The following is a 27,393-nucleotide window of genomic DNA, read 5'->3' as shown; positions in this document are numbered from 1 at the left end:
TGTATCGTTTGTATTTTACCAGTAGTATAAATTCTATTTTTGCTCTAACGGCCACCTTATCTTGTTACACCATCTTACTAGTTCCTTGGCCAGTGTCAAAGCACGGACTTATCGCAACACCTCCTTATTGCGGAGTTTTGTCTTTTGGGCATATAGACAAATCCTCATTGTAATAATTTAGGATTCGATTAGAAACAATGTTTTAAATACTCTTAAGTACTCAATTCCCTTCAAGTAAAAATACGGACCCCATCGAGACTGTTGGTACTGAACAATAACCATTGATTGGCTATCAATTGGACGGATGTATCCGATCTACGCTAGACTGCATCGAGAGACCCGGTAACCAGGTTGAGATCCAGTACAATCAAGGAAATGTACCAATGGCTTAACAAATTGTCCGATCGCCTCTTGGCAGGTCCCAAACTCTACTACTGGGCCCTCTGCAGGATCCGAGCGAACATGACTTGCCGATTAATAATATTGCTGTCATGAGGCAGACTCACCAAAAATTCGGAGCTTCCAGGGAAATTCTTTTGAGACATCCATGGCTTTATCCGTATATCGACCCACGCTACTTTTCAGGAACAGGCAGTTTTCATACACGTGGGTACATCATGTTTCACCGAGTATCGTCCGATTCAGGTACCGTCCGGAAAAAGAGCAAAAACGTTCAGTGTGTCTCGATAATGGAGCCTGCTCCATATCTCACCGTTGAAGTATGGATTCAGGGTCAAAACGCCCGTAGAAGTTACGGTAGTATCTATGTTCGGCCAGCGGAAGTGGCGGTTACGATTACCTCGCAAGTGGTGATCTGGGCTGCCTAACGGATAAACTCGAAAATTTCTGCATTGAAAGCCATTGTACATAATTACTTGGTCTAGGGGGTCCCTGGGAAAATATTCCGAGCCAGCTACCAACGATTAATAGTCGTAAATGTTCAAGTTGCTAGTGATTTTGGTAGATTAGCGCAGAACAGGGAGTCGAAAAAAGGGGGAGATAGGGAGATACACACAACTTCTCCTCCATACCACCACAATCAACGGCGGCTGAATCAACCCAGACACTGGCACTCATCGCGTTGACAGTGAAAAGCCCATAGCCCCATTTGTCGATAACGACCGCCCCCGGCCGGTGGCCTAAGATATCCATCCACCGCTGGCTCGTATTGTGCCGACCAATGAACATGCGCTTCTTGGCTGCGCCTGAATTGCTGATAATGCAGGCAAGGCCAGAACTGTGACGAGCACTTCCATAGCGAACGAAACCTGAGACATAGTCAGGAACGACAAGTCCAAAAGAAAATTCGCAAAAAATTAAGGGGCAAGGCAGGGGAAGCACGAACCGATGCAGTTTGGTTGGTCGAAGTAATCTTCCTGCTCGCCGTAGGCATATAGTTTTCTTGCTTTAGTCAAGATTGGAAGCTTGCCATTGCATGCTGGCGTTATCGGGGGAGCGGCATTTCCACCACGTATGCCGTAAAGGTCGCCCCAGAATACACAGGGATGTCCTTCTTTACGGAGTAGTGTCAAACAATAGGCTAACAATTTGAAAGCCGATGCTACGGGAGTCTAATTTCTTCAGTAAGCAAGGCTGTGATCCCATGAAAATGGGTTGGTGGTGACTTACCTCGAGCATTTGCCCTGGTTGCTGGAAGCCATAAGCAAGAAAGTCAATATATGAGCCCAAAAAACCTAAAGGGAAGGCCTCGACCTGCGCCACTTACCGTATCATGATTGGCAACAATGGTCTTTTCAAAAGTTAGTCTATGGAATATCAAATGATGACCAGCTGAAGAAGGAGACTTGCTTACCACCGCCCGGTCCGGCCTGCGTTGTACTAAAGTATCCTCGAAGATACCACGCAGGTCAGCTTCGGGTGTATGTGACAACTTTGAGAACTTTTCAATGAGTGGAACATCATAAGCCGCAAGTTTGTGCTCGAGCTCTTCCAGGTAATCCACAATGGCCTGTACATCCCCGGTCCAATACTCCCCAATCACGAAGAAATCCGGATTAGCAGTGCTGCGAATATGCTCCACGAAATCTTTTTGGAATTTCGCAGAGAAATGCTTTGCTGCGTCCAGCCTCATCCCGCTGAGTGATAAAGTCTCGGTAATCCAGGTTCCCCATTGTAGAGTGTCTTTGCGGACTTCAGGGTGAGAAAGGTCCAGGTCAGCAAACATGAGGTAGTCATAGTTCCCGTTTTCCCCGGACACGTCGGCGGCCCAGTCCTTGTGGGGTGCATGGATTTTGTAGATTGCCTGGTGTTTACGCTTATCATCCCAGTCGACGCCAGTGAAATGTTGCCAGTGATATTTCATCGAACTGTACAAATCACCACGGCCCCGAAAATCAAAGCCCGTCCAGCCATCTATCTCTAGAGGCTCGGATACCTCAATATCCCTTCCTGTCAGTTATATATTAGCCGTCCGAACGTTGTGATTTACACTTTTCCACAATTCCACTAGAGGTCGGTGAATGATATCAACTTACTCTTAGCATCTACTTCCACTGCTTCAAAACTCTCCGGAAAATCAGCACCAGCTTTGTGATTAAGCACAGCATCCCAAATGATCTTGATATCCAAAGCCTGAGCTTGGCATACCAAATCTTCCAATTCTTTCCTAGTGCCCCACTTTGTCGAAATGGCACCCTTTTGATCAAACTCCCCCAAATCATAAAGGTCATAGATATCATAGCCATTCCCGGAAGGGTCCATTCCCTTACATCCGGGAGGAATCCATAACTGATCAACGCCTATCGCCTTGAACTCAGGCAATGCAGCCTGCAATCGAGCCCAATGGCGTCGATCGGCAGGCATATGCCATTCAAAGGCTTGCAGAATTAGCGTATTATCAGGCGCAGTCCACGAAGGGAGTTGATCAAGATTTTTGGCGGCCTCTAATTAGGATAAGTTACATGTTAGAATGATAGTATTCACAAAGGCATAGTTGGAACAAAATTGACCTTCTTTCTCTTTTCCAAACTTGCTGTCTCCGCCGAAGTGGCCGGCTACAGCACGAGAATAGCGATAGCATAGGGGGCTTCCTAGTATAGCGTACAGTGTATAGCAAGCAAAATAATGCAAAGGATTGGACAGAACAAATCCAATGAAAGCATGAATGATTCCCTCTTAGAAACGGAATACTTGCAATTCATCCATTTCCATATTTAGTTGCATATCCACTCGGGGCAAGGAATATTCAGTTACCTAAAAGTCTGCTTTTTTGGGATCCGCACGGACCAGAGTCCAAGACAAGTGGAAACGGAAAATTTCAACACAAAGTGGGCCGCCCCAACTCTTTTTGTATTCGAGATTTCGGGCGTAAATTACACAGCCAGTCAGCATCCGATGGGGGCGAGACATCTGTTCCGGACCCGCGTCATACCTCAAAATTGACCCCCGAGTTATGGCAAGAATAATTTCACAATTCGTATATCAGTATATGGAGGCAAATAGGTGGGTTAGGTTCAATATATACATGAAGATTAACTAATATGAACACGCGAAAAAGATGTTGAGATGAGCCGAAAAAGTGCGACCGTGTTTGTGGCTAAAAGAAAGAGGAAAAAAGGGCAAAAAGCGATCGGAACCGAGTACATCGAGGGATATCAGGAGGAAAAAGTCAGATCATAAACACACTGGCCAATGCAGAATGCAAACAATGTGGTTTGACGCCAAGACTTAGACCATGCCTAATAACATTAAGCTCATCATGAATGTCAGCAAAAGGGGTTGCTTAATATTAGCGCCGCCTTTATTTCTGGCCCCCAAAGATGATGATCCGGACCCGCGACCCGTCATCAGATCGGCATAGGAAATGTTCTTTGACGAGTAACCACAGAGTCCACTGCCATTCATCAACTTGGTAGGGAAAAAAACTCGAGGCTCTCCTTGATCCATGTCAACGGTGAGCTCCCCAATGTCACTGACCGAGTAGGCTTTGCAATTCAACACATCAGTCACTGCCGTGCCGGCATTGTAGGAGACTGGTAATGTCAAGGTGTAGGGTTTGCCTTGTGTGCCTTGATTCGACAGAAGCATGATGACCTGTCGTCCCTCGACGCCCTTGGAGAAAGCCAATTCACTGCCGCCCGTGAAGATGGAATGCGTCTGGCTGTCAACGTAATCCGAGTCCAGGGTGTAGGCATGTTTCCGGATTCCATTCAGCGTCGCGATGAGTTTGTAAAGAACGGTGTCATTTTTGTAGCCGGTAAGCCAGATCGCTTCACGATTCCACGGGTTATAAACTCCATTCAAGTGTTGCTCTTGGCCTTGATAGAGCATTGGGACGCCATCGAACAGAAGTGTGAACGTGATGATGGATTTCGCAAGCTACATGTACAACCGAGGTCAGAGATTGTGCGGTGATAATCCGACGTAGTTACACGTACCGACATATCCGACGTCATATTCGCGATGCGCTGAAGATCATGATTTTCAGAGAATGAGACCATTGCGGTGACATCAGGGCACGCGTTTTTCATCACCTCCACTTGATTCGGAAGCTCGGTGATGTTGCCTTGAGTGAACGCATGGATCATGGCGTAGTAAATAGGGTAATTGGGCATACTCCCGATATACTTGCTTTGGTAGTTACAAACGATGTCCACGCTGCTCTCGAGAACTTCACCAGTCATGAACACGCCAGCTTTATCTCCAAAGTTTTTCAAGAAGCCTGGGCTGACGTGCTTGGCGGCGTCAATTCGAAGACCATCAATAGAATATTTCTTTATCGTGTCGGTCGCCCAGTTCTCCAGAAGCTGTTGGACATCGGCGTGTTCAGTGAAGAGATCAGGGAGCGCTGTCTTGTTATCACCCGTTTGACAGAGCTGCGCATCCGTGTAGTTATTCCAATCCGTAATCTCGCAGTAGGAATGGAAATAATCTGCGTTGTTGAATGGTGTAAAGACCGAGTAGTCGATGTGCGTGGCAGGGTCGGAACCATTGGTAATATAGGCCATGTTGTTGATGACCGTATCCATCATCAGGTACATACCGCGAGCATGCAGAGCGTCGCTGAGGTCAAGCAAGTCTTGTGATGTTCCAAAATGCGAGTTCAAGTCGTATATGTCTAGCGGCCAGTAACCATGATAAGCCTCACCATAAGAAACGCGACCGTCGATGTTTTTGATGATCGGAGAGATCATGACAGCATCGAATCCCATTCCTTGGATGTAGTCAAGATGATTAATAGTTCCTCTCCAGCTTCCTCCGCAATAGTTTCCCTCCTCAAGGTCGCAAGGAGACGTCGTAGAGCCATCGGTGCGCGCAAACCGATCCGTCATGGTTTGATAAACGGATCGGGTTTTCCATTCTGACGTCGACGCAGCGAAAGCTGGTCCAAAGAGACTTGAAATGGAAGCAATGCCTGCTACATAGCAGATGGCCGATGTGGGCAACATGGCGGGTCCTTAGGACGCGCCACGCTCGTGTACGAGATCGAGGGTTAGAGACGCGAAAACGTCGTAAAAAGAGAGACAAAATGTTGGGGTATAACGAGTGACAGGGTAAACGAGTGTGATAAGGAAACGAGAGACAGTCTAGTAGGGATTTGAATCACATGAGAAACGAGCGTAGAGGAGTGATTAGAGAAGAGGGGAAAGGACTGGGAAAGGAAGGAATGAGAGTGACCTCGACCCCTGGGGAAAGGAAAGACTGCAATCAAGGTTAGAGTTCGCACTGAAGAATTCGGGGTAAAAGACCGGACATAGTGGAAAAAGCCCTAGCTACTGGGGACACTGGGGCAAATGGGTCAAAAATTGGTCACTTGAGTGATTCTGGATACATCTTCCTGGTTGCTACCGCGGTAAAGTGAACCCGCCTAGGTGTGATTGAGCCTAGCTTCATAGACTAGCTGTGATTTGAGCAATCTGGGAACATGGTCACATTGCCCTAGGGCGGGAGAATGTCCCTATAGAGGCATAGATAAAAACTTGTGGAAGACTCGATGATCATATTTGGCAGTTTTCCATCTTGAATCCGGGGAGTCTTCAAACTTCTTCAGAAGCTAACATGCGGAGAAGCGTTTCCGAAAAAAATGGTGCCTTGGCGAATCCGTAGAATTTAGGAAACCTATAACGCTAGGAGGAGGAGAGATATGGGTGCATATATGCTACGGAGGACCTCTAGACCCAAGGTTCTAGGCCAGACTCAACCCGTTGCGACATATCTACTACATATACGAACCCCGCGGCTGTGATGGAAATGTTTCGAACAATTTGCATGGGTGAGACTTATTCGAACATTCGAGTCAACCTCTCTCCTCTCGAGTGCCAACAGCAGGACTCTCGTATTCCTGCGAGAGTGAGACATGCACGGAATAATCCGCGCCGGTTAAATCGTGTTAGCGGTCAAACCCGGACTGAAAGTAGACGGACTTTAACTTGGTTACTCCCCCGAGACAAAATGACAGAGAAAGTGGCGGGTTCGCCAGTATGTCGGCATATGGGCGCGTTAATATTACTATACTTTTCCCTTCTTACCAATCGCCGACACACAGCGTATACTTCAGGCGTCCTGAAATTCAGACCTGGTAATATCCACATCCTCGAAGTGGGCAACTATGGGGATCTAGGATGTGATCCTGATCAGGCGCAAGACCACCATGTATCCAACAAAAACAGGCCATTGGATGATCTGAGCACGGATCGATCGCTAGTCGGATTTCGACCGAATCGAATCCTGTGAGGTACAAGAAGTGCGAAAGGATTTGAGAGCGAACGATGCGCCTTGGCGAAATGAACAGCGAGAGGCACTGGTTCCAATTGATTTGCTGGTATTTTATATATGGTTATCGTCGTACCAGAATATGTGACATGATACGGTGTTCCAAGTTCGGTTAATTCGCAGCGGGTGGCTGTATTTTTGCCGCCGTATTGAGAATTCCAGTGGTTATTTTACCTGTAAACCCACGGTTCCACCTCCAGCGATATCCATCGATCTCAGGGTCCAATCTTGTTCTCCGTAAGTGGCGCGAGAAAGAAACAAAAATAAAAATCCCAAAAATAAAAAAGGGGTACTATCCAAGTAATGCTCTGTATTTGATTTGATTTCTTGGAAAGGCGAAGAAAATTCAAGCTCAAAGACTATGGAAATTTCAGAAAAAGAAAGAAGAAAGATTGCAGGTTGCTTATCAGGCATAACGTGAATGTCGGAGATTACCAGAATATGCATGGCAGGTTATGAGTCGACTCGGTCATATCCTAGTCACGCCCATGATAACGATGTAAGGGTTGAAATTACATTCCAATTTCCCACATCTTTCGATTGATCTACCTTTCCCTCGCCAATCCCCAAGCCAAAATGATAAGAACGATGATCACATTTTCAAAGAGATAGCACACCTAGGGCTAATATTTCGCATAGCAGGATTGTCCTGAAGGCCTCATAGTAATCACAGCGCCTCTCTTTCCGGAATGAAAACTCAAAATAGCCAAGGATATCACCATCGTGTTGTATTAATGGTTGACCTCTGTCATTTAGCTTGGCAGTTCATTACAGGTGCCTGAGATAAGAAGTGGTCAGCGGTAAGTGGCTCAACGCCCGAGCCAGGGTTAGTGACTTGATGTACCTGTTACCGTCGAATAACCCTCTTACAGTGTCGAATTTTCAATCTACAAGAATCGAAAATTACATGTCTCAGTAGTACTGCCCTAAAGACGCCCGGGCTAACCGGACCCACCGGCTAAGCCTACCGAAGAGCTACTACATATGTACCGAAGATTGCATCAATTGCGGGCCGTGTGTACGGCCGTATTTCTCTTATCGGTGAAATTCTATGTATAGGTACTGTCCGATCAGGTTCGCATATATCGGCCTGCACGACAAATACGAGCTGCTGCGCCGAACGCTTATCTATGGGCATCTGGATGTTGAAGTAACGCACACTCGGCTGAATTCTCTAGGAAGTACAGAATAGTAGCCTTAGCAGTATGCTTTTTTTCGTAGGAAAGATATTTCAGAAAACAAAATCTCTTCTCTCGTGTTGGACTTTCTACTTTGGATAGAATACGGATCTTTCACTCTGGTTGATTCACCTCGAAGTGGACCTGTCTCGGATGGAACTATTCGGTTGGAATAGTACAGATGGAGCAGCGTACTAGTGGAACCAGGTTGTCTGAGAAAGATACAAGGCCTGTACTCTGTAGCCCTATGGTCTGGATCCGAAAAGAGACTTTAAAAAAAGGCATTTCAACAATACGAAAAGTCAACTCTACCCATTCTGGTTATTTCTCGCGGCGGTTATCCGTCGAGCCACGAGTGAACATCTTGGCTGCGGGCCCAATGCTCGTGGGAGACTAGTTATGATGCATCAATAATCTGGAAAAAATCCAGCACAATTGCAGTTTCGAGTTTAGTTCGAACTGTCGTGGAAGACCCTAGTGCATCCAATGCATCCACCGGCACCACAGGAAATAGACATCTCCATCACTACTAGCTTTTTTGTAACCGTAACCGTAATCAGCCTCAACTCGTTTACATAGGGGTTTCATTTGCTCCAGAATAATTAGCCTGTCTTGACATTTATTTTTATCTCGAGCTGAACTCATACGCCACTAAAATGGCCATCATCTCATCACTGTCCTGCTACGTGATCTAACAATTTCCCCTCTGCTACATTCGTTTTCTCCCATCGTATCACCTTTATCTCTCTTTTTTTTTTCGAAAATCATTGGAAATTTATCCTCATTACGTTTCTCTGAGCGTCGTCCTCTCGTTTTCTTCACTATCTATCGTTATCTCTCTGCATCTCTGATAATCTGGGGATTACAACGAACCACTGCAAGTACCTGGGGTCAACCTAGCTAGACGCATGTCTGCCTCCACCTGAGTGTCTTGAGTTTCTTCTACTCTTTCCAGAGGCTCCTTGGACGCCTTGAACAAGACGCTGGAGAATAATCAAGCATTCAAGTCACACTCGCTTGAACCATGAGGTGGCTACTCTCCAGTGGGCTCCTCGCCCTCTTCGCAACAACGTCAACATGCTGGCCGTACGACGAGTCTTTTCTTCAGTACAATCTCAATGAGAATAAGACGGCGACAGATCCTGCCGACTATTGGGGAGAATGGCCAAATCACGAAGGGAGTTACCACCCTTCGCCGGATAATTGGCGATTCCCATTCTATACACTCTTCTTGGACCGCTTCGTCAACGGCGATCCTACTAATGATAATATCAACGGCACATTGTTCGAGCACGATTTGGATTCGACTCAAATGCGCCATGGTGGTGACGTTGCTGGCTTGGTTGATACTTTGGACTACCTGCAAGGAATGGGAATCAAGGTATGGTTGACTTGAGACCGACAGAGGCTTCCGCAGTAGCAAATACTGACAACCTACAGGGTCTCTATCTCGCAGGAACCTCATTGATGAACCAGCCTTGGGGCTTCGACGGATACTCGGCTCTTGATACAACACTTCTTGATAAACATTATGGTACCATTCAGGTTTGGCGCGATGCCATCACCGAAATTCACAAGAGGGGGATGTATGTTCTGTTCGACAACACCATCGCCACGTAAGTTTCTCTTCCTGCTACTCGGTTCGAGATGAAAGGCTAATTTGTTTGAAAGTATGGGTGATCTCATCGGATTCGATGGATATCTCAACACCACGACGCCCTTCTCAGAGAAGGAGCACAAGACAACCTGGAAGAGCGAGCGGCGCTACGTGGATTTCAACATTGGAAACACGTACAACGAGACCTGCGACTACCCTCGCTTCTGGTTTGAGAATGGGTACCCTGTCAATGAATCTCAGATCGCCGACCTTGTTGGTTGCTACGACAGCGACTTTGATCAATACGGTGACATTGAAGCTTTCGGTGTGTTCCCAGATTGGCAGCGTGAGCTTGCCAAGTTCGCATCCGTGCAGGATCGTCTGCGTGAATGGCATCCCAGTGTGCGCCAGCGCTTGATCCGTCACTCTTGCATGATCATCGCGTCTCTGGATATCGATGGCTTCCGGTACGATAAGGCCACACAGGCTACAGTTGATGCCCTTGGAGACATGTCTCTTGCGTACCGAGAGTGCGCCCGCGCCGTCGGAAAGGAGAACTTCTTCATCGCCGGTGAGATCACTGGTGGTAACACCTTTGGTTCGATTTACCTGGGTCGCGGTCGTCAACCGAACCAGTACCCGAGCTCTACTACTGAGGCTATGGCAATGACCAACGAATCCAGTTCCCAGTATTTCCTGCGTGAGATTGGCCATGAGGCAATCGACGGCGCAGCCTTCCACTACTCGACATACCGTGGCCTCACTAGATTCCTCGGCATGGACGGTCAGCTTTCCGCCGGTTATGATGTGCCCATTGACTGGGTTAATGCATGGAATGAGATGCTTACCTCGAACGATCTCATTAATGCAAACACCGGTAAATTCGATCCTCGCCACATGTTTGGAGCCACCAACCAGGATGTTTTCCGTTGGCCTGCGATCCAGTATGGTGTTGAAAGACAGCTGCTTGGCTCCTTTGTGACCACTATCTTGATCCCTGGCATCCCGCTCCTTCTCTGGGGTGAGGAGCAAGCCTTTTATATCTTGGATGCTACAGCATCCAACTATATCTATGGTCGGCAAGCAATGTCATCTGCCACTGCCTGGAAAACACACGGATGTTTCTCATTGCAATCCTCCCAATACTACCAGTGGCCCATTGAAGCTGCCAGCCAAGGTTGTAACGATGAAGCTGCCACCTATGATCATCGCGATCCATCTCACCCGGTTCGCAATATCATGAAGCACATGTACCAGCTCCGTGAGCAGTTCCCCGTTCTGAACGACGGATATACCCTGTCGAATATGTCCAATCAGACTTGGGACGTGATATATCCCGGTTCCAACGGGACAGCCACTGAAACTGGAATGTGGTCTGTTCTTCGTGACCTGAACACTGAAGTCCAGGATTTCGGCTCTGATGCCAAAAACTCACCCGTCTGGCTCGTCTACCAGAATGTCAATCGCACCATGGACTATAAATTTGATTGCAAGAGTAACGAATCTACTCTTCTGTCTCCCTTTGATACGGGCACTCGAGTCAAGAATCTGTTCTATCCCCACGATGAGATTGAATTGATCGACGGACCGAGGAAGCTTGGCTTGAACGGATCGAAGGAATGGAACGGTTGCTATCCCAACCTAACCCTCAAGGCGTATGAGTTCCGGGCATATGTCCCCATTTCTTTGTTCCAAAGCCCTCGGCCCATGATCACCAAGTTCACACCTGGTCATGATTTCCCTCTTATGTCGACTGTGGCACCAAATGAAGCCGAAGATGTGTACATTGAGCTTTACTTCTCCGAGGCTATGGACTGTGACTCCATCACGAACAATTTGTCCTTGAACTCGTCGACCGAGATCGGGAAATCCCCCACTGTCAACACCAAGACAGTCAATTGCACCACGGTTCCTCTTAACGAAACTTCTTACACCGGAGAAATTCCAAGCGCCTGGAAGTGGTCCGCGAATCTGACCGGAGTGTACAACGGAGTTCACAAACTGAGCGTGAACAACGTGACCAATGCCAACAATAATGCGTCCACTAATGCAATTGACCACTTCCTGTTCCGCATTGGCCAGTTTGACAATCCCATGGTTTTTACCTCTGCAAACTATTCGAGCAGTCTGCTGCACCAGGAAGATGGTAACAACACTCTTTTCATCCAGCATCACGCTGCCGGTGCCGACAAGTACCGGTACTCTACCAACTGGGGAACAACCTTCTCTGATTGGAAGACCTACAAGGGTGGTAATGACACGATTGATCGCCTGGCCTGGACTGGTACAAAGAAGCAAGATTGGAAGGGTGACCATGTGCGCGTCGAGTACTGGAGTCGCTGGACTGGTAGCAGCTCCTACGTGCAAGAAGGCGACACGAACTGGGCTCACACCACTCAACGGCGCTTCCCTCATGCCTTCTTCAATGGCCCATACAACCAGTATGGTTATGATGGCGGTCTTGACAATGTGATTGAGCTGGACTCGCTCGATGGCTACTGGAAGTATCATTTTACCTACGAATGGCCCGCCGTTGGACAGATCAATATCTGGGGTGTCAACCCGGATGGCAAGCCAGACCAAAGTTGGGTGCTTGGTGATATGGACAATGATAGTGTATTGGATCGGATGCCTCCTTCGTCTCTTTCGAGCACGCTGATCAACATCACTGAACCTCCACCAAAGCCATACCTCTCATGGAAGCTCCAGATCAACGACGGTACCCAGCACTTCCGTCTCCTGCCTGTTGGACACAGATCCGTCCAGATTGTCATGTTCGTTCTCTTCTGGATCGTTCCCGCCCTGACCGGTGCGGCCTGTGTCTACATCTTCATGGTGTCCTTCTACAAGGTCAAGTTCAATGAAGTCGGTGTCAGCGAGAAGAGCAGTCTTTCCCCAATGGTCTTCTTGAAGAAGCTTGCTCCCGGCCGCTCTGGTGAAAACTCCATCAACCCTCTCATGCGTGTCGCCAACAAGACTGGCTTCATGCAAAGTACCACTGCATTGGGCGCTGTCGGCGCTTCCGGTAAACGTCGCATGGTTCTGATTGCTACCATGGAGTATGATATCGAGGACTGGGGCATCAAGATTAAGATCGGTGGTCTTGGTGTGATGGCACAGCTGATGGGCAAGACTTTGGGTCACCAGGATCTCATCTGGGTTGTTCCTTGCGTTGGCGGCGTTGACTATCCCGTTGACCAAGAAGCAGAGCCCATGGAGGTTACCATCTTGGGCAGTGCCTTCCAGGTCAAGGTTCAATACCACCGTCTTAACAACATCACCTACGTGCTTCTTGACGCTCCTGTCTTCCGCCAGCAATCGAAGACTGAACCGTACCCTGCTCGCATGGACGATCTGGACAGCGCTGTGTACTACTCGGCATGGAACCAGTGTATTGCCGAAGCTATCAAGCGTTTCCCCATCGACCTTTACCACATCAACGATTACCACGGATCCGTCGCTCCTCTCTATCTCCTCCCACAGACCATTCCCGCCTGTCTATCTCTCCACAATGCCGAGTTCCAGGGTCTTTGGCCTATGCGTACTCAAAAAGAGCGACGCGAAGTCTGCCAGGTTTTCAACTTGGACGAGGATATTGCTCGCAAGTATGTGCAATTCGGTGAAGTTTTCAACCTTCTCCACGCCGGTGCTAGCTACCTCCGTGTCAACCAGCAAGGCTTCGGTGCCGTTGGCGTCTCGAAGAAGTACGGTAAACGTTCTTATGCCCGTTATCCCATCTTCTGGGGCCTGCGCAAGGTTGGCAATCTGCCTAACCCAGATCCTTCTGATGTTGGCGAGTGGACCAAGCAGCCCGTCGCAGAGGCAACCGTTGATCCCGAATATGAGGCTGGTCGTGCCGAGCTAAAGCGGCAGGCTCAAGAGTGGGCTGGACTCGAGCAGAACCCTGACGCTGACCTTCTCGTCTTTGTCGGTCGTTGGTCTATGCAAAAGGGTGTCGATCTCATCGCTGACGCTATGCCTGCGGTTCTAGAGGCGCGTCCCAACGTGCAACTCATCTGTATCGGTCCTGTGATTGATCTCTACGGTAAATTCGCTGCGCTCAAACTCAGTCGCTGTATGGAAATCTACCCCGGACGTGTATTCTCGAAGCCCGAGTTCACTGCTCTCCCACCGTTCATCTTCTCTGGAGCCGAATTCGCCCTCATCCCGTCTCGTGATGAGCCTTTCGGTCTCGTCGCAGTCGAGTTCGGTCGTAAGGGTGCATTGGGTATTGGAGCTCGTGTCGGTGGTTTGGGTCAAATGCCAGGCTGGTGGTACAACGTGGAATCGACTTCTACGTCCCATCTGTTGATGCAATTCAAGCTTGCAATCGATGCTGCGCTCAACTCCAAGACTGAAACTCGTGCTATGATGCGTGCCAGATCTGCTAAGCAGCGATTCCCCGTGGCTCAGTGGGTAGAGGACCTTGAGATCCTTCAGTCTACGGCCATTGCTGTTCACGAGAAGGAAATTTCCAAGGGTCATGGGCGCCCTCTGACTTCGTCTGGCACCAACACTCCCAACGGTACATTGCGATCGCTCAACATGGGTATGACCCCGATGAGCCCACTGCCTGCTCCTGGAATGAATGCAGCTTTGCAGCACTCCAGAGACAGCAGTTACTCGAGCTTCAACCAGGTTAGCGATCTAGGCTCTCAGAGAATCTACAGCCGTGATATCAGCCCCTCTGAGACTGAGCAGCCCAAGTCTGGTCTGAGCCGTTCTCTCTCGCTTGGTGTTCGCTCTGGTCCTGGTCATCGCTCTCGTCGTGGCCGCCACGGTCAGACTGAGGGTGATATCCCGGAGTCTGGAGACAGCAGTGATGCCGTGGACGAGACCGATGATGACGAGGAGCGAGCTCACAGTGTGTACGGTGACGACGAGTACACTCTCACTCCTGCTCAGCTTGAGGAAAGTCGACGGATGCAGAGCACTCAGAGAGATGTTGTCTCGTACTCTTCTCCCCTTTCTTCACCTCGCCGCCGCCCCAGTGATGAGTCTTTGCATCCCCGTTTCCTCTTGCCTCCAACCAGCCCTGGTACACCTCCTGCTTCGGATTCGCTCCTTCTGCCCCCTCGACCTTTGGGCGAGAGCCACCGTTACAGTAATGCATCCGTTCTTTCCCTCGACTCCGTCGTGGGTAGCAAGAAGGATTTCAAGCTGCAAAAGGTCGATCCTTTCTTCACCGACGGAACCGGCGAGTACTACCACAACTTTGAGCAGAAGTTGCAGAGTCTCAATGGCTCCAACTCCGAAGGTCAACTGTGCATTGAAGAGTTCTTGGTTAAGAGCGAACAGGAGTGGTTCGACAGATTCCGTGACGCCAAATTGGGTCGTCACAAGTCTCCCACTCCCTCGATCTTCCGTTCTAAGAATAATGCTTCGCCGGCTGCCGAGTCTTACAATGACGGTCTTTCTCACATCGCTCTGAGTGATGAGCATGATTCTGACGATGATGAGTTCCTGCTGGGTAAGGATTACGTTCCCCCCACTGGACTCAAGAAGTGGATGCAGATCAAGGTCGGAGACTGGCCAGTGTATTCTATTTTCCTCGCTCTGGGTCAGATCATCGCTGCAAACTCATACCAGATCACTCTTCTCACGGGTGAGGTGGGTGAGACTGCCGAGAAGCTCTACGGTATCGCGACCACCTATGCAGTGACCTCCGTTTGCTGGTGGATGGTGTACCGGTACTTCAAGTCCGTCGTTTGTCTTTCCACTCCCTGGTTCTTCTACGGTCTCGCCTTCTTGTTGATCGGCTCCGCTCATTGGGTACCAAATTCATTCAACCGGGGATGGCTACAGAATGTCGGAAGCGGATTCTATGCCGCGGCGTCTTCTAGCGGATCTATCTTCTTTGCCTCCAACTTTGGTGATGAGGGTGGTGCTCCTGTCGAGACATGGATCTTCCGCGCTTGCGTTATCCAGGGTATCCAACAGGCATATGTCATTGCTCTCTGGTACTGGGGCTCGACTCTGAGCAAGGCTTCCAGCGAGGGTCTCTTGACCTCTGACAACACCATCTCCAACACCTGGAAGATGACGTACGTATTATATCTACGAGGAACTTCTTGAAAACACTGCTAACATTAATAATAGCGCCATCTGTTATCCGATTGCCTTCTTCCTCTGGGGTGTTGGTCTTCTCCTAGTCTTCGGTCTGCCCAACTACTACCGTCAAAAGCCTGGCAAGGTTCCATCTTTCTACAAGTCCCTGTTCCGCCGAAAGATTGTCCTTTGGAACTTTGTGGCCGTCATCCTGCAGAACTTCTTCCTCAGTGCTCCATACGGTCGCAACTGGAGCTGTAAGTGCCAGCTTTCTCCCGTCCACGTTTGAAATACTTTTGAATGCTAATGCGTCTCTCCAGTCCTGTGGAACTCCAGCCACACCCACGCATGGCAGATCGTCATCCTCTGCATTGTCTTCTTCGGTGCTGTCTGGTGTGTCTTCCTCTTCATCATCAGCAGATTCTCCAAGAAGCACAGTTGGTTCCTTCCTGTGTTCGCTTGTGGTCTCGGCGCACCACGATTCATTCAAATCTGGTGGGCTATCTCCGGCATTGGCTACTATCTTCCCTGGGTCGGTGGAGGTTTCACCGGCGGAGCACTTGCTTCGCGTAGTCTTTGGTTGTGGTTGGGAGTCTTGGATTCAATTCAAGGCCTTGGCTTCGGTGTCATTCTCTTGCAGACCCTGACACGAGTGCATATGTGCTTCGCCCTCATTGCCTCTCAAGTGCTGGGCTCCATTGCAACCATCTGTGCCCGAGCCTTCGGTCCTAACAGCGTGGGCCCGGGACCTATCTCTCCTGACATGACAAAGGGTGCTCATGCTTTGGCAAATGCCTGGTTCTGGGTTGCCCTATTCTGTCAACTCCTTGTCTGGTAAGCCATTCTTCCAACACTGCCAATAACATAACAGGATCGCTAACGATTAACCAACAGTGCTGGCTTCCTGCTCTTCTTCCGCAAAGAGCAACTTTCCAAGCCCTAATCTTCTTTCTTGCGCGCATGCGAATTTTCGTCTGCGCTTTTCACCTGAGTGCGAGTTTAGTATATACGACTTATACCCTCTGTCACGCTTCACCCTCCTTATGGGTTCTGGATTCAATATGGCGTTTTTTTTCTGGATCGGATTGACCTTGATTATACGCCCCCTCACCTTTACACGATTTCTCACGGCACTTGACGCACGCAATGCGAGCCGTTCTCCTTCCTTACCATTTTTTCTCATCTACTGGCGTTTTTCATGTGGCAGACTGTCAGTTGACAGTCATGTTAGATACTAGATACTTTATACATACCATAATAATTCTGCTTGTTTCAAAATCCCCAATGAGAATTGTAGATCTAGACCTCCATGCAACATCAGGCAGAAACAATCTTTCAAGCCACTGCATTGACTGCGCCTCATCGGGGAAGTGGCATGCACAGCCACAATCCTGTCCTCGAATCAACGTCACCGGGCGATCTCTGGTACTGTATCCAAGAGAGGGGAAAAGCCCCTGACCAGCCAGACGTTGCGTTTCGCCTGGTTTCAGCCATTTACTTCATCCTCACAGATGGCTTAGCTGATTTCGCTCCTCTTTCTCTCTCACTCGTTTCTCTCCTTACTCTCACTTGCACATACTACTCTCGCTTACCAGGCAGCATCATAAATCGCGCCGAGACAACCTTGGCTAAGCCCTACATCCACCACGCACACGACACTCCTAGGCCCTCCCTCTTCCTCGGCACAATAAAGACTCCACTCCCCGGCGCCATCGAATCTGACTGACTTCATCTACGCCACACCCCTCGATAGCCCTACCAGCCCAGCCTCAGTGCCAACCTACTAGACACTCCTCTCGAAACTACACACCTAAACCTTCCACCACAACCTCTTTCCATCAACCATGTCCAAATCAAAAAGCAAGGGCATCAACGTCCTCCCCCTCATCCTGCTCCTCCTCTTCGTCGCAGTCCTTGCCGTCGTCGGCTATGTCGTGTACACAATCGTCCAAGATGTGAGCAAGAATACTCGCGCCAAGATGGAACGCAAGCATATCGCCTTTACCAAGGATGGAATGAAGGTTCAAGTGAAGGAAATGCAAGATGAGCAGTACAAGGACCGGACGCAGAGGTGAGTTACCCGCAAGCCGACCTTCGTGGTTCTACTTGAGGACTTGGATCTAACGAAGTTTTTCATTCTAGCGTCCTGGTCAACATGTGGAATCAGACCAAATTCCCGGCTTATAAGAGCCGTCTGTGGGATATGTCGGGAGAAAACTCAGGAGAGGGCGTTGAGAAGCGCAAGCCGTAAGTGAAGTCGTTCATTGCTCCAATTTTCACTATGGTGTCCCGACTGACCTAACACCTCGTTTTCTTTCATCAGGCACTCCAGTTAATCCCATGGATCGGTTGTAGCTCCAGCCTCAAAAATTCTATCTGCGACACGACTGGTTCTTGTCAAAGTCTTCTATATATCGCCTTAGTTGACGCCGGTCTACCTGCCCCGGCTAAACCAGCCAACCATTATTCTCATCTTCTTCCTTTCGGCTTGACGTCTCGATGCGCCCCTGATTTCGGGCTTTGTTCCATCCGTCTCCATTATTACTACGCTTGGCATATTCTTCTTTTTCAGATGTACATTTTTTTCCTTCGGCTTGTTATACGTCAGCTTCCTAGCGAATGCGCCACGATGGATGATAATGCCTCTAAACCAAGCGATTCCCTGGTGGAAAACCTGGGATCTTCTTTGCGATGGCCCTGATATTCAATGTTGACCGATTTATTCTCTGCCCTACTAAGCACTCTACGTGCCTCGGCAATCCTTTTAGTGTCGCTCCCCAAATGAGGTTATTCTATAAGAAAGTACACGATGATGAGCTTTGACTTATTCCATATTCTTGTAAAGGCCCGTAGCCCCTAACGCAGTGTCCTCTCTAGAGCCAGAGCCTTTCGGATTGCCGAGGCGATTTTCTTTTATTATAATTGCGCTGAGATACTGCACCCGCTCTAGTCTTGATTCCAGGTTTTCGTCTTCATCTCTCTTTACGAGGGTAGATCCTTATATGTACCTTTCTCTAACAACATTTAATACTACAGCCTCCGACAAAACAGCTACGAGCCATTCTACCGCTACTGGATCTGGCACGCGCAAACCAACAAGTGCCAATGCCGTACATCCGGCCCAGTTACCCAGCCATCCTGCATAAAGAAAGAAATAATTTAAACAAAATAATTGCTTGCTGCAATTCGAGTCCTTAAGAAAACAACTTCTTTAGATCCCCAGTACCACTCGGACAACTATGCGCCCACTCGTACCCACAGTAAACCAACCGGGACCGATCGGTGGACCACGCTCTTCATCTGCGTCATCATGATACTATAGAATCGACCAAACTCAAGCGATGAAGCCGGTTCTGTAGAATCACTGAGAGATATCCCAGTGTCTAAATGATTAATTAATTAATCGTCAGTTTCATCCTATTATCAAAGCAAAAGTCCTGATATACGCACTAGCCAACCAATCAATCTACCTACTTCCTACGCCGACAGAGTCGGTCAGGTCAGCATTGGAGGTATAATCGAATAAGGGACTTCCATTTCTTTCCTGCCAACACTCATCCTAATTGCAATTTAATTCATACCTCCAATATGTGCGACATACCCTTCTTCCCCATTTTCCCAATCTGCTTCCAATGCGGCACAGATCAGAACCCGTGTCATTGTAAAGTCGTCGGACCAACACTAGGTACGTCCATATACTTATCCTCCCCAAATTCCCCAGCTAGACCAAGTTGCAAAATCGCCCAAAAACAGGGAGGACTGATAAATTCTCGCCGGGCAGGATTCTGTTGTACAATCGTCGCAGCGGTACGTGATCGGACAAGCAAAGCCATACTTACACATCGCATCACTCGATATTCTCAAGTCCCCGTCCAGTGTATCATTTACCTAGCTGAGTATGCTGACTGGGCTGGGTCCATTGATAGGTGATTTGTTGGCCGGCATCTATTTTCTGTGGTTGTGGGTGTACACAGACAGGACGAGAGTATGATCTTCCCATCCGCGAGCCCAAGACGAAAAACAGAGCTAACAAGGGAATTGCTAGTGTGCTTGGTTATCCGGTAAAATTGAATGGGAAAATCAGTAACGCCATACCGTTCTGACAAGATCGGTGAGAGTTGAACATACTTCCGAGAAATGAAGATTATGGACTGGCGTTTGTGTTAGGTCTAGGATTTAGGATTTATGGAGTTGGGTACTATGGAAATATCGAATAATAAATAATACCATTTACGATAATGTTCTCTTGCGACGAGTGGATAAACTACCAGGAAATGGGAATAAAACATAAACAGTATTAGGGTAGAAAGGTACACTGCAGTCAGAGTAAAACACAGGGCTTGCTGGAATACAATGTGGAGACAGGGAGAGGGAGAGCAGTGCAGTGCAGATGAGGTATCCAGATCAAAAGAACAACAAAGACGCAAGAAGATAAAAGAGCAGCAAATCGTCACAAGGGTTAATGGCCGACTCGTCGGGACGAGGTTATTCGACGCAATTTCCCAAACAAAATCCTCTTCGTAGCTTTCTTCAGGTCGCGATCTAAAAGCCAGCCAGCAGTAAAGGGGACGTATCCGCCCACGAAAAGAAACAATGGTTCATCAGTGGAGATTGAAAAAGTAGAGTGCAATTGTCATCCCATCTACTTCAGCTTCTCCTTGAGCTTGCTGAAGAATCCACTCAGGCGATGCTTCTTCTTTTCTTCCTTGGCGTGGAGCTCACCAGCACCAGAGGTATTGGCGGATTGCTGAGCCGGCTCGGTGGGCTTGCTGGGGGTCGACTTTTCGGCGGCCTCCGAAGTAGCCACGCCGGTGGTCACGACCGGTGCGGTCTGGGTCTCGGTAGGGGCTGGTACAGAAGTGGGCGCAGCAGAGGTGGGTGCGACACGGCCGGGGGGAGGGGTCGAGGTCGGAGAAACATCAGTGGAGTCGACGGGGGGAACAGCCAAGCCAGCAGCAGCTGGGGCGGTGGCCTGGGTAGCAGCAGTGGTAGTCGGGGCTGGAGCACCTGCAGACTCCTCCACGGGGACCGTCTTCTGTAGCTCGCTCTCCATCGCCTTCTTCTCTTCCACGGCCACCTTGTTAGCGGCCGCCTCGGGGTTCTCGCTGGATTCGGCGATCGACTCCTTGACGATCTGAGGGACGTCCTTGGCGGGCTCGGCAGCGATAGTAGGAGCTGGAGCACCTGTAGACTGCTCTACGGCAACCGTCTTGTGCAATTCCTCCTCCATCGCCTTCTTCTCTTCCACGGCTTCCTTGTTGGCAGCTGCCTCGGGGTTCTCGTGGGCCTCGGCAATCGAGTCCTTCACCACCTGGGGAACATCATTGGCAGGCTCAGCAGTGCCATTGGTCTGCTTGTTCTTTTCGAGGGGAACCTCAGCAGCCAGGGCAGCAGTGGTGGAGGTTGGCGCCGCAGACTGGATCGTGTAGCCGGGGTCGGCCATGGCTGCCTGTTGGGCAGGGCCACCAATACTAGTCTGTGTTTGATCAGCCTGGGCAGCCCGCTGAGCAGGACCACCCATGGGGAGACTGGATTCGGGGATGATGTTCTTGGTGACTGGGGGCACGGTGAAAGCACTCGAGCCGGCGGTATCACTTTGAGTGCCAGCGCTGCCGAGCGGCACACTGTCGCCCTTTTCATAGGACTCCTTGTCGAGTTTCACGGTGGATTCCACGGTGTTGCCATGGATGGAGCTGAGATCCGGGACCTTCTCACCAGGGTTCAGCTTGATCGGGTTACCGTAGCCACCCGAGGCGGGAATGGGATTGACAGACAGGGTCTTTTCGGACTCCTGTCCCGGCGTGTCAGGGAAAGCTCCCGGGAGGCCACCATTGGGCTCTTCCTTGGGGACCTGGGCAGCTAGAGCAGCCGTGGTGGAATCGGGGGTCACGCCAGACATGATCGCGGGCGTGGTGACGTCGTGGGTGGAAGCCTCTTGGGTGTGGGTCTGGGCCTGGATGTCTTCGGGAAGTAGCACGTTGTTGATGTTATCGTGTCCGTCGTTTTCCTCTCGTGCGTGGCTATCGGTGGTCCAAATGCCGTCAACAACAAACTTGGAAATAACTTCACGTCAGCAAGTGCAAAGAAAAGGAGTGACGCTCCCAAGTGTGGCGCTTCGCCCTTGATTTTATAGTTTTGGCCCTTGAAGAGGAAAAGAGGGGAGAGGGGGGCCACGGATGACGTCAGCGGTGAGGTGAAGCGTCATGGAAAGCTGGGGGATTGCCTAATGGCCTGAAAATCAAGGCTTCCAACGCTCACCGCAACGGGATTTATCTATGCGCGCAAGCCACAAAATGATGACGCTTGGGACAATTGAAAGGGTCCAGAGACGATCCGGCTTCAGGGGGCATAAAAGCACAAAAGCACCAAAAATGAATCGCACCTACCTTGTATTGGATCTTCTTGTCTGTAGGTAACGAAACCTCTTTGGCAAAGATGTCGCCCACCCGGTCCAGTTTCACGGTCTTACCCCAATCATCGAAGGTACCCGTGACGAACACCTCGTTCGCACTGTGAGGCCTACATGCAAATGCGAGGAACCGACCAGTCAGCGCTCTAATCCTAGCTATGAGTCTGTGCCACGGGGGAAAGACTCGAGCTCATATTGCGTGTACGAAGGGCGGGATCTCGGGGGTTCTTGTCTCGGGCGCTAGAATAGCTCACGAGCCAGCCCTCTCAGCGTCCCAGCTCGCCAATGGCTCGGGTTGACTCACCATTTGAATGTAAAAGTCCCCATTGCGGCTGAGTTGGATAGGTCAGCTGCCTCACGTCAGAGTGAGGAAGGAGAGGAGAAAAGTGTGGTAGAATAAATGGTTGGGGGAGGAGGGAAGAGAAGAAAGGTCAAGCGCTGAGTTTCCAAGCTTCGCGCCCATTTTCGGGTGGGGGTGTGACACAGGCCCCAGGGTCTGCACGAACCAGCTTACTTTAGTAGTACTTAGTACGGAGTAGTATATGCACTTTTTATCCCTAGAATCAACCTCGAATTGTATCATGGTTCATTAACTAAGAGTATCGAGCTGGATAGGAGATAACGGAGGAATTATTGGACCCGACTTTTCATTGAACAGGGCTGTGCTTAGGCATCGATTCATCCCACTTCCACACCGCTAGGTTCATCCCCGTCGAGTCTAGAGCCGCGCTCAGATCTAGTCCGTGGCAACCGGACTTGGACTTGTTTTTTCTCCTACGAAACCATGAATTGTGGCTGGTACAGAAGCCCAATGGAACGGTATGGAAAAAAGAAAAATCAAGGGGGGGAAAGCTGAATGATAGAATTTTCGCAAGAAGGCTGCATTGATGACGCATTATGGAACAAAGTTCCTACAATACTACTAAACTTTCCCAAGAGTTAGTTCAAGCTCCCTCTAACGAACAGACCCGATCGACACTACCCGGCAGGTCAACCGATAATGAAGTGGTCTATGCGGGCAGGAGAGGAGAATATTGAAGACTGATTCAAAGTTAGCGAAAAATACGTGAAAAATACTAGCAATTGAGAATGTGCTAGTCTAGACAGCTATCATTCGTTGTCAATGGCCCGAACAGAACCTCGAGTCATGTTGTAGTTAATAATGGCTCCATAGCTACAATAGGCTGGAACCAAGTGGGCCAAGCTCGCCGAAAACGGCTCTGTCGGGCAAAATGCATGACTTCAAGAGTCTTGACTCTCGTCCACCTAATAGGCTCCAGCTTGCCATCACCCATACTTTTGGTCGTATCGTACCTTGCTCCCCGAGTTCAACACTTTACAAGTCACAGTGAGCAACATACAAAAGTACGATATGCTAAAGGTGGTACAACTCAAGGAATGGAGTGGAGTTTTTGCCACCGTCATGTATCTTCCTTCGGAACCCGCAGATGTTCTAGAAGACACCTGGAACCCCCCGTGACGAAGCTTTTTTGAGGTCGCAGCCAGGGTCGTGTGCTTCCACCGGGTCCCATCCGTCCTTCTTTCAGCCATGATAGAGTTTCTCATCGACCTATAGTCTCTAGTCTAGAGTCGATAGTCTCGGCTACAAGCTTGCTCCATCCACTCTGGGGGAACGGAGCCCTAGGATTGGAATGAGTGACGTCGATCAGCCCATCGATGGATTGGGATTCGTTGATGGAGGACGGGAAGAGGGGGGGAAATCCGATGAGTTAGTCAGTAGTTGTAGGCCCAGCAGATAGTAGTAGGAAGTAGGCAAGCAAAGGACTAGGAGGTAGAGAGGAGAGGATGATCGACGAGAAGGAAGCTCAGACCAACCCGCCCCAACTTTACTCCTCTTTGGCTACCCCTCCTCTGTCCACTTTCCACTTTCCACCTCCCTCTCCTCCCTCTCCTTTCTTCCTTGCTGCTTCTCCCGTCTTAACCATCTGGCTTCTAGCAAGCCCATTCTCTGCACACCCGTTCTTTCATCTCCTTACCCTCTACTACCACCCCCTCAGGTAAGTAACATCGAGTTTCTTTCACGTCTTTCACTTCTGCAACTCCTGGCAAGGGCAAGATATCATCCCAGCAGAGTCTCCGAAATAGCAGTTTGGCACTCTTTTATTGCCTCGCTATTTCTTCAATTAGAGTCATCCAACAAATCAACCCCACTTCTGCTAGGCCGAGACTTGCCCCTCCGTCCTTGCTGGTGGTGGATGCTTCTTTCTGACTCTGCACCTTCCCGTCCACCTGCATTCCTCCCAATTTATTACTGAATCATTTCTCTGCATTTGCTTTCCTCCTATTTTTTTTCTCATCTGACAGTATCCTCTCAGGACTACAGGCCCTTCTCACTACCCCGCGACGAGGTCTCTATCCAGCACAGACTCTCGCTCCCCACCCCACCTTTCTTCTCCATCCACCTTCACCGTGGCCGGAGTGGCGGCCTCTCCGGCCCCTACAGCCTATAAAGTCATGGCACAGAACTCTTTTCCGGGGACTAACCCCTTCCTCGACACTAGCGCCAGAGAGAAATCACCCAACATTCAGAAAATCTCGGAGGAGGATGAATTTGAGGTGACGTCACCAACCGACGTGACATTCAAACAGGCCAACAGCGGTGGCTCGGCCATTTTTGGAGGAAGTGCATTTGCAGAGGGCGGTTCAGCAACCGGAGCGAACCCCGGGGCTTCATTGTTCGGCCGGAGTCCCTTTGACTCGGGGCCTCGAGGCGGGGCTGATGGCCCCGACGACGAGCAGCCCGCCGCTCTCCCGACAGGAACGGTACAGCATGGGTTCCCCAACAACTATGCGCTGGGTCGTCGAACTTCGGTGTCGGCAGAGTCATTGAACCCCACGTCCGCGGGATCGGATAGTTGGACACCTCCGCACCACCCCAAGACCGAGGATCAGCTGGCCCGCCTCAAGACTGCGGTCAGCAACAACTTCTTGTTCTCTCACCTGGATGACGACCAGTTCAAGACCGTTTTGGATGCTCTGGTCGAGAAACCTATCCCGGCGAAAGATATCAAGGTGATCTCCCAGGGTGATGCGGGTGATTACTTCTATATTGTCGAGAAGGGCCACTTTGACATTTACATTCACCCTTCGGGCTCCGTGCAGCCAGGGCCTGATGGCCTGGGTAACAAGGTGGCTTCCACCGGACCCGGGGGTTCCTTTGGTGAATTGGCCCTTATGTACAACGCCCCGCGTGCCGCGACGGTGATTTCTACCGACGCCAAGAGCACCCTCTGGGCTCTGGACCGGATCACCTTCCGACGCATTCTCATGGACTCGGCTTTCCAGCGGCGCCGTATGTACGAAGCGTTCTTGGAGGAGGTTCCCCTTCTTTCCTCGCTCAAGCCCTACGAGCGTTCCAAGATTGCCGACGCTCTTGAGCCCATCAAGTACCCGGCCGAGTCTACCATCATTACTGAAGGTGATCCTGGCGATGCTTTCTACCTCCTGGAATCCGGTGAAGTCGAAGCTTTCAAGAATGGTGTCTCGGTGAAGAATTACTCCCGCGGTGATTACTTTGGTGAATTGGCCCTGCTCGATGATAAGCCTCGGGCGGCCAGCATCATCTCCAAAACTGATGTCAAGGTTGCACGGTTGGGCCGGGATGGGTTCAAGCGACTGTTGGGACCGGTGGAAGATATCATGCGTCGGACAGACTACCAGGTGGACGCAGCCAAGTCCCCCGTGTCTAAATAAATGTGATATGATACGACGAAAGCGAATGGACTCTGCGAAGACAAAATGAAGGAATAAGGTGTACGTGGCCTGGAGAGAGAGACGTCTCTCTCTCTGACCACTTTGTGACAATTTCATTTTTGTTTTTTTTTTCTGTTCACCTCGGCGTGTTCCTCCCATCCGTTTATTAACTCCAGTTTTATGTTACAACGACTCTCTCCTTTTTCTTCCTCGGATTCCCTTCAGACCAGACTACGTTCTTTTCGATGACTATTACACTTCCTGTATCTACAAATCCTGTTTTTGTTAAGTTTTCCTTTTGGCTTGGTCTGCTTTCTGGCTGACCAGGTATATCATCGTGTCACACTATCTTACCTTGCTGGCTTGCTTTTGAATTATCCGAATTGGTCCTGCTGTATATAGGCAGGGCTGCGCAAATTGAACTAGAATTTTTATTATGCTTGATTTGGTTATTGGAGCTGCGATGGAGATAGAATGTCTCGTCTTCGGGATCTTTGAAAGCTCGGATAGAGTATCAAGAGAAGATATTGTATAATGTTCTTGGGAAAGAGGGTCAGAGACGTAAGTGATAGAAATGAAGCCAGGTCCTCGTACGCCATGCTATGCTATCCTATGCTATGTATACTTTCTCCATACAATTAGTCTCAAAACTCCGATACCCCTATATGCGCAACATTATATACCATCTCCATGCAACCCATCTACCTTGCAACAACCAAATCACTCCTAACAACCCACTTCTCCCCACCAGTAACCTCCCTCCCCTCATGCACCATACACCGATCCCCATGTCTATGCAACAGCGCCATTCCCACCTCAGGAGCTACCGCGATAGCCGCTGGATTGGGATTCTCGCGTGTAGCGTCTGGGTAGAAGACTGTCTCGCCGCCGGTGCAGGTTGTTAGGTAGACTAGGAGGGTCCAGGTTGTGCGGGCGGGGACGGAGCGTGGTGTTGAGGCGGGGTGGAAAGTTAGGGTGTTAGATTCGTCGTCTGTTGATGTGTTAATATGTTGATACTGTATATATAGGATATATGAGGAGGGTTCAACGTACAATGCTGAGCAAAGAATTGACCCTTCGAGTAGCGGTATATACGAATATTCGGGTTCAAACCTAGCGGTTGTCCACCCCACGTCTCGCATAACTTTTGCGCTTTGGCCGACTCATCCTGCTCTGGTGTACCATCCTCGTCTCCATAGCTATACTCATCCTCATCAAACCTCTCCAAAACCAACTCCCTCAATGCGGTCCCGCTCCACAAATTCTCCGCAAACCGCGCATCTTCGACCTGAAACCGGTCATTTACGCGCACGGCCTCGTCTTTCTTCGGCCGGCCCGGTGTAGTCGTTAGCGGCAGCGATGATAGGAAAGAGGCGTATGTTTTGCAGAGGGTTGCCGGGAGGAAGTTGCGGATTAGGTAGATCTGGTCGTGGACGAGGGGGGTGAGGTGTAGATCTGTTGCGGGGAGGAGAGGGCGGAGGGGTGGCCAGTTGGGAGGGGGAGTGGGGGGTTGGCGGGTTTGAGGTTTAGAGTCGGATTTTTTGTTTTGAGGTTTTGGTTTGGCCATGTTTTTGGTGTGGTATTTGTTGAGTTTGGAGGGAGGTGGAGGTGAGAGTAATGAGAGAGGATCTTGAGCAGTCGGTGTGTGGTGCTGATAAGATTGCTCGGGTCTGCAGGTGATTGTTTGGCTTCTCCAACGGGTTTACTCCGCTCTA

The 27,393-nt window shown here is 49.7% G+C and overlaps 8 protein-coding genes across 8 annotated transcripts; 4 read left to right on the top strand and 4 right to left on the bottom strand.

Annotated features, from left to right (window-relative positions):
- Positions 1 to 1,672: 1,672 nt before the first annotated feature.
- On the bottom strand, positions 1,673 to 2,721 carry N7496_001789 (alpha-amylase; the record flags this gene model as incomplete). The annotated part of the gene is made up of 2 exons (XM_056694720.1): positions 1,673 to 2,409; positions 2,496 to 2,721. 2 exons carry the CDS (start codon positions 2,719 to 2,721, stop codon positions 1,673 to 1,675), a joined length of 963 nt encoding a protein of 320 aa, XP_056561449.1.
- A 966-nt stretch (positions 2,722 to 3,687) lies between these two features.
- N7496_001788 (alpha-amylase) lies at positions 3,688 to 5,408 on the bottom strand (the record flags this gene model as incomplete). The annotated part of the gene is made up of 2 exons (XM_056694719.1): positions 3,688 to 4,338; positions 4,398 to 5,408. 2 exons carry the CDS (start codon positions 5,406 to 5,408, stop codon positions 3,688 to 3,690), a joined length of 1,662 nt encoding a protein of 553 aa, XP_056561448.1.
- Positions 5,409 to 8,934: 3,526 nt separating this feature from the next.
- Positions 8,935 to 16,498, top strand: N7496_001787 (Cell wall alpha-1-3-glucan synthase ags1; the record flags this gene model as incomplete). The annotated part of the gene is made up of 6 exons (XM_056694718.1): positions 8,935 to 9,291; positions 9,351 to 9,526; positions 9,582 to 15,551; positions 15,607 to 15,812; positions 15,876 to 16,389; positions 16,450 to 16,498. The coding sequence occupies 6 exons, from the start codon at positions 8,935 to 8,937 to the stop codon at positions 16,496 to 16,498; spliced, it is 7,272 nt and encodes a 2,423-aa protein (XP_056561447.1).
- Positions 16,499 to 17,399: 901 nt separating this feature from the next.
- On the top strand, positions 17,400 to 17,806 carry N7496_001786 (uncharacterized protein; the record flags this gene model as incomplete). The annotated part of the gene is made up of 2 exons (XM_056694717.1): positions 17,400 to 17,626; positions 17,698 to 17,806. The coding sequence occupies 2 exons, from the start codon at positions 17,400 to 17,402 to the stop codon at positions 17,804 to 17,806; spliced, it is 336 nt and encodes a 111-aa protein (XP_056561446.1).
- A 1,337-nt stretch (positions 17,807 to 19,143) lies between these two features.
- On the top strand, positions 19,144 to 19,658 carry N7496_001785 (uncharacterized protein; the record flags this gene model as incomplete). The annotated part of the gene is made up of 2 exons (XM_056694716.1): positions 19,144 to 19,240; positions 19,534 to 19,658. 2 exons carry the CDS (start codon positions 19,144 to 19,146, stop codon positions 19,656 to 19,658), a joined length of 222 nt encoding a protein of 73 aa, XP_056561445.1.
- A 539-nt stretch (positions 19,659 to 20,197) lies between these two features.
- On the bottom strand, positions 20,198 to 22,291 carry N7496_001784 (carbohydrate-binding module family 48 protein; the record flags this gene model as incomplete). Its single annotated transcript, XM_056694715.1, has 3 exons — positions 20,198 to 21,607; positions 21,942 to 22,074; positions 22,269 to 22,291. The coding sequence occupies 3 exons, from the start codon at positions 22,289 to 22,291 to the stop codon at positions 20,198 to 20,200; spliced, it is 1,566 nt and encodes a 521-aa protein (XP_056561444.1).
- A 2,148-nt stretch (positions 22,292 to 24,439) lies between these two features.
- On the top strand, positions 24,440 to 25,678 carry N7496_001783 (cyclic nucleotide-binding domain-containing protein; the record flags this gene model as incomplete). The annotated part of the gene is made up of 1 exon (XM_056694714.1): positions 24,440 to 25,678. The coding sequence occupies one exon, from the start codon at positions 24,440 to 24,442 to the stop codon at positions 25,676 to 25,678; it is 1,239 nt and encodes a 412-aa protein (XP_056561443.1).
- A 701-nt stretch (positions 25,679 to 26,379) lies between these two features.
- On the bottom strand, positions 26,380 to 27,245 carry N7496_001782 (uncharacterized protein; the record flags this gene model as incomplete). The annotated part of the gene is made up of 2 exons (XM_056694713.1): positions 26,380 to 26,669; positions 26,732 to 27,245. The coding sequence occupies 2 exons, from the start codon at positions 27,243 to 27,245 to the stop codon at positions 26,380 to 26,382; spliced, it is 804 nt and encodes a 267-aa protein (XP_056561442.1).
- Positions 27,246 to 27,393: the final 148 nt, after the last annotated feature.

The sequence above is a fragment of the Penicillium cataractarum genome, assembly GCF_028827025.1.
Source record: "Penicillium cataractarum strain IBT 29864 chromosome Unknown utg000001l, whole genome shotgun sequence".
NCBI lineage: Eukaryota > Fungi > Ascomycota > Eurotiomycetes > Eurotiales > Aspergillaceae > Penicillium > Penicillium cataractarum.
This window is presented reverse-complemented; position numbering and strand designations above follow the sequence as displayed.